The sequence below is a fragment of the Apis dorsata genome, unplaced genomic scaffold (assembly GCF_000469605.1).
Source record: "Apis dorsata unplaced genomic scaffold, Apis dorsata 1.3 scaffold_72, whole genome shotgun sequence".
NCBI lineage: Eukaryota > Metazoa > Arthropoda > Insecta > Hymenoptera > Apidae > Apis > Apis dorsata.
This window is the reverse complement of record NW_006263370.1, coordinates 15,020-24,350: the sequence shown is the minus strand read 5'-3', so window position 1 is coordinate 24,350 and position 9,331 is coordinate 15,020. Positions and strand designations below refer to the sequence as shown.

General features: G+C 31.7%; 1 protein-coding gene across 1 annotated transcript in view; it reads right to left on the bottom strand.

The window, feature by feature from the left end:
• The window catches only part of LOC102674247 (GAS2-like protein pickled eggs), a 76,679-nt gene that overhangs the window by 55,708 nt on the left and 11,640 nt on the right, over positions 1 to 9,331 (bottom strand). The window contains 1 exon segment of the mRNA XM_031515475.1: positions 463 to 649. Within this exon segment, the coding sequence (XP_031371335.1) occupies positions 463 to 633 (171 nt within the window). The 5' untranslated portion in view covers positions 634 to 649.

Below are 9,331 nucleotides of genomic sequence, written 5' to 3'. Positions count from 1 at the left end.
AAATGCGAAAGTTGAAAGGAAAATATTTTCCACTAAAACTCCACGAATATTAGAAATATGATTTTCAACGATTCTCGCCAAATTCACATTTTATCGAAAGAAAACGAAAGAAAGGAACATTAAAAATAAAAAATTAAAAATGTGAAAGTTGAAAGAAATTGAAAGAAGTTGAAAGAACATTAAAAATAAAAAATTAAAAATGCGAAATTCCGTCACATTTTATCTAAAGAAAACGAAAGAAAAGGAACATTAAAAATTAAAAATGCAAAAGTTGAAAGGAAAATATTTTCCACTAAAACTCCACGAATATTAGAAATATGATTCTCTATGATTTTCAACGATTCTCGCCAAATTCTGTTTAAATGTATCCACGCGTGTATCGGTATGGACAGAAGGGAGACGCTTAAGTTAATGCTAGTTTATACTTCTGGGAAATATATAAATCGTTCCACGGCCACTTACTTTGCAGAGAGCGACGCCGGTGTCCAGCCTGTCCATAAAATTGTCAACGTTGATTCTCAACTCCGGATACAGCGCGTTCAACCACTCGGCCAGATCCTCTTTCATCGCGATCAGATACTCCTCCGAGGACTTGAAAGGCCTGTAAGACCTCGCTTCCAGAAGCACCGACATATTGCCTCCACGATACCTGAAACACCGATCGATCGCACTTTAGTACACGTTCGAGTACGCGTTCGCAAAATATCTTTACGTTCTCTCGAATACTTATCTTCTTTAAAGCGGGATAACTTCGTTCCGCGATTTTATTATTTTACGAATTGTTCGAGAAATTTATAAATATGCGTTTAAAAAAGGATCGAAGATTTAAAGATTTAAAAATCGATGTAAAATTTAAAACTTTTGTTACTTTTTTCATTATTTACGAATTATTTTTATTAGTTTCTTCGTCCGAGCGCAAAGAGAGGAATTGATTTAGAAATACATTTTCGAGTTTGCTAATATATTATTAGATACTAAGGTATTACTTCATAGACACAAATGTAATACAAATTTACTGTATCCATTTACTAATGACAAGGTGTTATTCTTATGACGTCGCGCAACGCGAGGCTCGAAAAGAATATTTAGATGTGTGTGACGATGTATGATTATCCGATCGATGTAAATTGTGCATTGCAACGAGTGCAAAATATATCGAGTATTTATTATAGGAAAAAGAAAATTTATCATTACCATTTGTATCCATTGGAATAATTTTTATCGATGTTATATATTATAATAATCTTGTTTTAACAATCTCGAATCACTTTTAAATCGCGTGCAACGTATTTCTATAAAATGTGTCGCGAAAAAACTCATTCGTGATATTAAATATTAAATAACAGTTGATTTTGAATATCAAAGAATCGATTATTTTTTCGTTCCTCAAGTTTAAAATCTTTCTTTCTAACATTAACATAATCTGTTTCAAACGTTCTGCTTAATTAAGTGAAAGGGTTATAATAAAATATTTAAAATAATACGTCTACTTATTTATACATATATATCGAAACTGGAAATGGATCGAGTACGAACGTTTAATTCAGTTCGATTTTATTTATAGATTGGTTTATGAATTCGAGTGGGTCGTGACTGATTGATACAAACGGTTATGGACTTTGCGGTTTAGCATATACCTAACTAACATGGTAAGAATTTAATATCCTTTTATCGACTGTGAAATTCGTGGTAAAAATTAGTTTGAGTATCTCTCCGTCGTTTCGCCAAATTTATTGTATAATATAATTCTCTCTTATTGATAAATTTAATTTAAATTGGTAATTTTTTAGATTTTTTAATATTGACCAATCTATTTTAAACATTTTCTTATTTCTCTTATTAAAAAAATCTTTTGTAATTAGTCTTCAAATCAATCTTTCCAGCATTAAGAGATCATTTATTAACTTAAAAATATCTGAATATTTAAATAATTTAATTATTCGCTCCTTTTATATAACACGATTCATTCGTTCCCTTTTGTATCGAAATCGAAAGTAATTCAAATCAGAGAAATGTCAACAATGCAATAATAATGCAAAACAATGCAATAAAAATATTTATCCTATGGCTGTTTATTAATAAATTTGAGATCAAAAAGTATTGATTTTCAATTACATTTGCATTGACACAAATGCATACACAGAAATACGTGGAAAATCTTTTTTCACTTTTCTTGGAAAACTTCATGACGTGACTATACATTCGCGATAAAATAGAAAATCTTCGTGATCTATACATCGATCTCGAATGCGTTAACGAAAGGATTCACAATCTTTTGCACTGCAAAACTGTATTTAAAGAATATTCTAAATAACGAATTTTTATCTTCAATATTGAATTTAGAAAGAAATATAAATATAATAGAAATATATATAATTGAATTTAAAAAAAATTTTTTAAAGAAATAAAACTATCAATTTAAATAATTGTTACCTGAGCATAGTTCCAGTTTTCAGAGAGGATAATATAAATAATGATACAAAAACGAATGAATAATTCAAACGATCCGTCTTGCTCGAACGACCAAGAGAAACTGACACCTTCGAAAAATATTAGTAAAGGTCCAATAAGCATGCTTTCGAAATACCGTAAAAATCCTTTCATCTGATTTTGGTATTCGTTACCTGGAGGGTGAATAGCTTTACGAGCTTTTCCAAATGCCACCAACTGACTTAACCATTCTTAAGATTTCTTATTAACCTTTGAAACTTTGCCGAATTTACGACTGGTTAAGTAGAATGGAATTAAAGTAGAATGGAAAAATTGGAAAATTTGTTTTCCTTTCCTATGATTATTAACATCCGGAATAATTCGTTTTGCCAAGTCCCCGATTACAAAAATGTATTAATTATTATTTATTATTATAATTACTATTAATTATTATATTATTACTATTAATACTATTACAAGTAATACGATAATATCTTGCACAGAGAATTAATTTTTCATTTTTAACAGTCAAAAACTTATCGAATGAATCATTTATTTTTTCACGAAAAATTCTTTGATTTGGCAATGCGAAAGGAAATAACGATTCTGTTGCTTCGAACAAACGAACGAATTAAAATTGGATATTTCTTAAGCATTATTGCGGAGAGAGGAAAATAATTGTACAATTTTTAAACTAATCCTAAATTTTAAAAAAAAATTTTAAACTAATTTTAAATAAATTTTTAAATTAATCCATCGATCGAATACAATTCAACGAATTTTTGTAAATTGATGTAAAATTTATAGAAACCCTCGTTCACCAAAATATAAAACTGAAAATGAACTATTTACAAAATTCTACCGACAAAGAACAATAACTTTTTTCCTACACTCATTCAAAAAAACTACAAACTCGCGGCAAAATATACCAATTTTGTCAAACAAATAAAACAAAATCAACCCAGAATACCTCGTAATCACCTATTTATTAATCTAACAAACCCCTCCCTATTCAAAAGGAACCGTGGAACCTAATTTGCAATCACGATCCAAAGTATCGTTTTCCCAGAGCGAACGATTCAATAGGTGTAAGTGATTCGACAACAGGCACACACGCGGAGAACGAGCAATAAAATTTGGTGGGATTTGCAGGACAATGGGCCGGCCTCGTTGTCCGTACCGTCGACCATACAACATTTCTAACCCCTTCCTACGAGTAATACCGGTTAAACCACCCCGCAGAAGCGGCTACCGTCGCACAATGTATCCGAGAACCCGTGCCATATCGCGCACCCCTCCTCCCTTCTGGCTACCCTTATAAATCTCCATCGTGAAACGATGATTCTCGATCGAATGGACTCTCTAACGCGCCCCTCCCGACATTATGACGAGGCTAGGGGATTTCCAATGTTTGCTTTACACGTTAACGAAACGGGATTCTTTTTTTCCCGCTCTTTCGTAGATTTAGCCTCGAATTTCGTTGGGTATTTGATCGATGGTGTTTGTATATGGGTTTAATATATATTTGTGATAGGAATTATTGATTTTTAATTTAGTTTTTAATTATCCTTCCGATTCTTTGTTGATTTCGTGTGCTTTAATTTATTTGTAACTTTACTGGTTTTTGTTAATCTTTTTTAACTCTATTTTATGATTCAGATTTTTCTCGATTTGTGGAATAGAAATTTTGTATAAATTCGAACGAGTTGTTTAATAAAAGAATGATCGAAGGTGATAATATAAATTTAAATAGAAGGGAAATTTTATTAGATTAGTAGATTTATGTTTTAATAATTTTGATAGGTTTTTATAATCCTGTTTCAATTTTGTCAATATATTAGAATTATATTATTCCTTATTATATTATTGGATCGAATTCTAGTTCTTATAGGTTTTCAAGCGATCTGAATTCGCAGCGCGCAATTTATAGCCTAGCTTTGTTGATTTTTAATCTTAATAATAAGAAACGAATATTGTAAGATCGCAATAATTTTACAATTCAATAGGTTAATTCTGGCTATAAATGAGACCTGGTACTGCCTACTTTAGAATCCAGTCTATTAATTACGTACGTGATAAGTTTAGTTTTACACACAAGTATTTCTATAGTTTAATAATTCACCTTTGATAATCCATAAATACCGTTAGATTTGCATTTTAACCATCTAATTTAGCGAGAGTATATTTCACTCGTATAAGTTTATCTAGTTTTAAATACCGTGATTATTTTAACCAGGAATTTAAGATTGATCTTGTACAACAATTTAAAAAAATCATTAATTCTACATCTTTCAAATTGAAAAATACTTTGAAACGTTATGACATGAACATTTCTAACAATTCTATTCCCTTTGCAACAAACAATGTAAACGAATTTCACGCTAATGGAATCAATTGTGTAACTAATAAAAATTAATTTTTTTCAAAATAAACAAAAAAATATCCTTAAAACAATCTCAAGAAAATTCTAAATACTAATATTGTTCGTTTATAAAACAAAGAAAACGATTCTCAATCATCCTATAAACTATTCCTAACCCTTCAATAAATCAATAAAACAATCCCATCTCCAAAAATCCTAAGTCAAATCTAATCACATTATTCGATCTTAATCACGATTCTCTGGAAAATCAGAATTCCAACAAACAAAGAGACTCAATGTCACAGAATCACATCCAAAGCTTTATCGATCGTTCTTAATAAAAGACCAGGAATAAAGGGGGCAAGGGATGCTAAGAGATAAAAGAAAGAGAAAAAGGAACGACAAGAGGGAAGGAAATCATAAAGGCGAGGTCGATGGTTCGTGCGCTTCTATCGGCAATCTGGATTAAAGATTGGGGAAAAGGTGAGTTTAAAGTATCGTCTCATGTCTCCCCATGGATCCAATTCGCGCGATTTACGCCTCTAAATCTTACAAACACAAAATTCTATACCTCAAACATATCATACCGATGTTGCCCTCTTAAATGGCAAAGTGAGAAGCTTTTGATGCTTTGTAGTTTTCGTTCGAGGATGCAAATGGATTTCTAAATAATTTTGGATTATTCCAGAATGTAATTTGACCGAGATAAGAAAGTGGGTTATTTTTTTTTCTTTTATGACTGTAATTTTGTTAAAATGAAATTGGCAACGAACGCATCGAAAAGTAAAAGGTTTAATTTTCAATTTACTTTTTATCGCGTCTATTTTATTAGAATATCAAGGAAGAATTTTGAAATGAATTTTGAATAAATAAGAATTTAATTTCTACTAAAAATTCTTGAAAAAAGATATCGCGACAGCCTTCGATTTTCGCTCAAAACAAAATATATTTTCGATATACAATAGATACTTTCTCAAAAATAAATCCATTTATTACGAAACTTTGGATCTCGCGCCACTCACTTTCCCACATGGAGGTGTGAAAAAAAGGAAAAAAAAATACGCGAAAACTTTCGATTTCCTTTACGGCGACAAGCAACGAGGAGTTGGAAAATTTGAATGGAGAAGTGGCGTATCAAACGTTTCGTAAAACGAGAATCTCGCTTCGTTTCGACGCGAGCCACCAACACTTTCACGAGGAAAACCCGATCGCTATCTCATCGGCGTGTGTGCTCCCTCCGATTTTTCGACACCTGGACGTAATAAAAGATTCGATTTATGCCCTCTCGCCGTTTCCTTGCGCGATGATCTATGGATCGTTGCGCGTTCCTTCCATCTTACGTCCTTTCGGGTGTACCTTGTATCTCGTGATTTATCGCCAGCCATTGTGGTAGCTTGCTTGCTAGTTCTTGTAAACTGCGCATCGTAGATATATAATTTAAGATATTGCGGTGATATTAAATTTGCGATTCGATGGAAGAATCGGCCGAGTTTTGGAGACGAGCACGTCTTTCAAGTCGTTTATTTATTACGAAAGAAGCTATAAGGATATAAAAAAGTAAATATAAACGAATAATAACGTATTCAAGTTGTAATTAAAAAAGAACCAGAGGATAAGTAAAATATAAAACGTCCATTGTCGATCCGTTGTATTGTAAACATACACCATTTTCTAATCTAATTTTCTAGATACGTTCCACTTTAGTCGTATTCGACGAGGGAAAAGTGTGTTTACCCACGGTCGTTCCAGAAACCTTACGTTTTGCGTAATGTAAAAGTGGTCGATAATGTATTCCAAGACCTTTTTACGCGAAATGACAGCTTGTCAATCGATCATATCTGTTTATGCACATCTGCGCCGCACGGACGAGCAATGGAATAAAGACACCCGTGGTTTTCCTCGCGAGAAAGCGGGGAGAGAAAAGGAGAGAAAAGGCGGACGCACGAGCTTCAGCTCGGAAGGTTAGCCTCTAATTTACGGTTAGCGCGCGGTCAATAGAGGCGCGCGTTATCGCGAAACCAAACGAGGGAGTTGCTAAATCAGAGTTGCCTTTGGCCACGCGCGTTCCATCGGGGTAGCGATGGGAATGAACCGATCTCGATCAATTTATTTCTATTAATTTTCACGATATTCGAGTGGAGTTTCGATAATTTTTTTTAGAAAGTGAAGAAGGTGGCTTTGGTTTCGTGCAAATTGGATGAAATCTTCGAATTCGAAGAGGAGGAAGTAGGTGGAATATATATATATATATATATTGTTCTAGAAAGTTTAAATTTTGAACGAAATTGATAATGGATCATAATCATGTTCGAAATTAGAATTTGGAATATTTAATTCGTTATTTCAGAAGAAATTGCAAGGTGAATTCAAATAATTGGTACGCTTTACGAATTATTAAAATTTGAAATTAAATAATTTATAGACAAAATAATATTTTACTAATAGATTGTTATGCAAGTAATAATAAATAAAATTGACAGAAAAATTTAACTAAGAAGAAAAAAAATGACGCGAGAACAATAATAAAATTGCATCATAGGTGAATATTACATAAATATATATTCTCTTTGCGCAATATGTTAAAAACTTTCACTTTTTTCAAATAATAAAATATACAGGGAATAAAAATCCTTCAAATTCATTATACCGAATCTCGATAATTCATTAATTAAAATGGATATGAATGTTAAAAATTCCATTAAAAAAAAAATATCCAAAATTTCCAATAAAAAAAAAAAAGATAAGAAATATATGTGTATAGAAAAAATGAAAATTGGCAAATATTATTCAAGTTCGATTCAATGTTTAAAATTAGCAAAACTTTCATTCATTTTCTATTTCACTTCTCGTCCTTCTTCCCTCATTAATGTCAATAACTATCTTTTTAATTGCTTTCTATGTAATTAACGATTGATCGAGCGTGTCGGATGAAAACCATATAATTATAAAAGTGAGGAAATTCTTTTTATAATATCATAAATTTAATTTCGTAGAAAAATCAAGACACTTGAAAAAAATGTTAAAATACATTATTATAAATAGCAACGATGAAAAATTAAAAGATAAAATTAAACTTTCATCGATAGACCAAATCTATTCGCTTCCAAACTTTAAAATACTTTAGTACAAGTAAAGTTAAACTTTCTAATTTCTAAAGAAACTATGGGCAAAGTTAAACTTTGACAGAGAACTACAATTAAACTTTCCAAAACCCTTGGAAATTTTAAAACACATTACCCTAACTATTTTCAAAATTCTTCTTCATTTTTAAAAACAAACCCAACTTCCTCTCCCCTTTATCCTCCCCCTGTCGGAATTATGAAACGAATTATTTCAATTATTTTTCGACTCTCGGCTATATATCAGTGAAAAAACGAGAGATTCGAGCCAAATTATATTCGAAAGAGAACAAGAATTATTTAAACTGAAACTGATAAAAAAAAAAAAATTGCCGAATGATAATTAATTCTAGCACAAATTACGAACCCTCGTTTTCATTCACAACGCCTCGTCCATTCATCAGTTCATTCATCCGTCCGTTTTTACGTTCCCAATTAACCTCATTACTCGTTCCAAGAGACACGAATCTCAAGGGAGAAACAATGACGAGAGAGGCAATCCATTTACGTGGAAAGGAACGAGAATAATTCTCACGCGTTTGTTCCACGATTTTCACTACACTTTGATGTATCTTTATTACGTATAGAACGATCGTAAGATCGTGGTAAAAGGAAAACGTGGATATGATTAAGTCGAATCGAGTTATGGGAGTTATATATCACCGGTTCGAAATGCGAAGGTTATCTCCTTCGGAAGCTCGATTTCACGGGAGAGTTTCTTGTTAACGTGAATGGAATAATTGAATTCGCTTGTGAATTACTTTCGATTTAATCGATTGTTTCGAGCGGTTGAAAACGATCGTTATAAATCATTTTTGTTTAAATATTTTTTGGAAGAAAAAGAAAGAGGAATTTTTAATATATATACCGTGTTTAAATTACAAGTATTTTTAAAATTAAATTTGTAAGAATAATTTTGAAGATGTAAGAAACAATGTGTTAATTTTCATCTGATATATAGTAACTATTGCATCAATCCATTTATCTTCCATAACCAATTACCTGTGTTTATTAGGATACTAGTATTTGATATTAATGCACTAGAAAATCAATACAATATATATAAAATTACTAAGAAATAAATAAAAAAAAATACACAATTTTAAAAGATCAATTATCTAAATGGAAAAAGAAAATATATAAAAACGAAAAGAAGGAATAGGAAAGAAAGATTCATCAACTAACAAGACGCATAAGAAGGGACTTATCGTGCAACGTTTCTCTCTCGTTTTCTGTTTTCCTATTCCTATCTACTCTTCCACTCGTTCGCCGAGTGGCGCAGTGCATACACTCCACAAACGCTCGTCTCTTTCTTTCTTTCTTTCCTTCTCTCTCTCTCTCCCTGCTCACAGTTCTGTACATCGCACGATATACCGTTACAACCGAGGTAAGTACGCCTTTAAAGTACGCTCACGTAGGT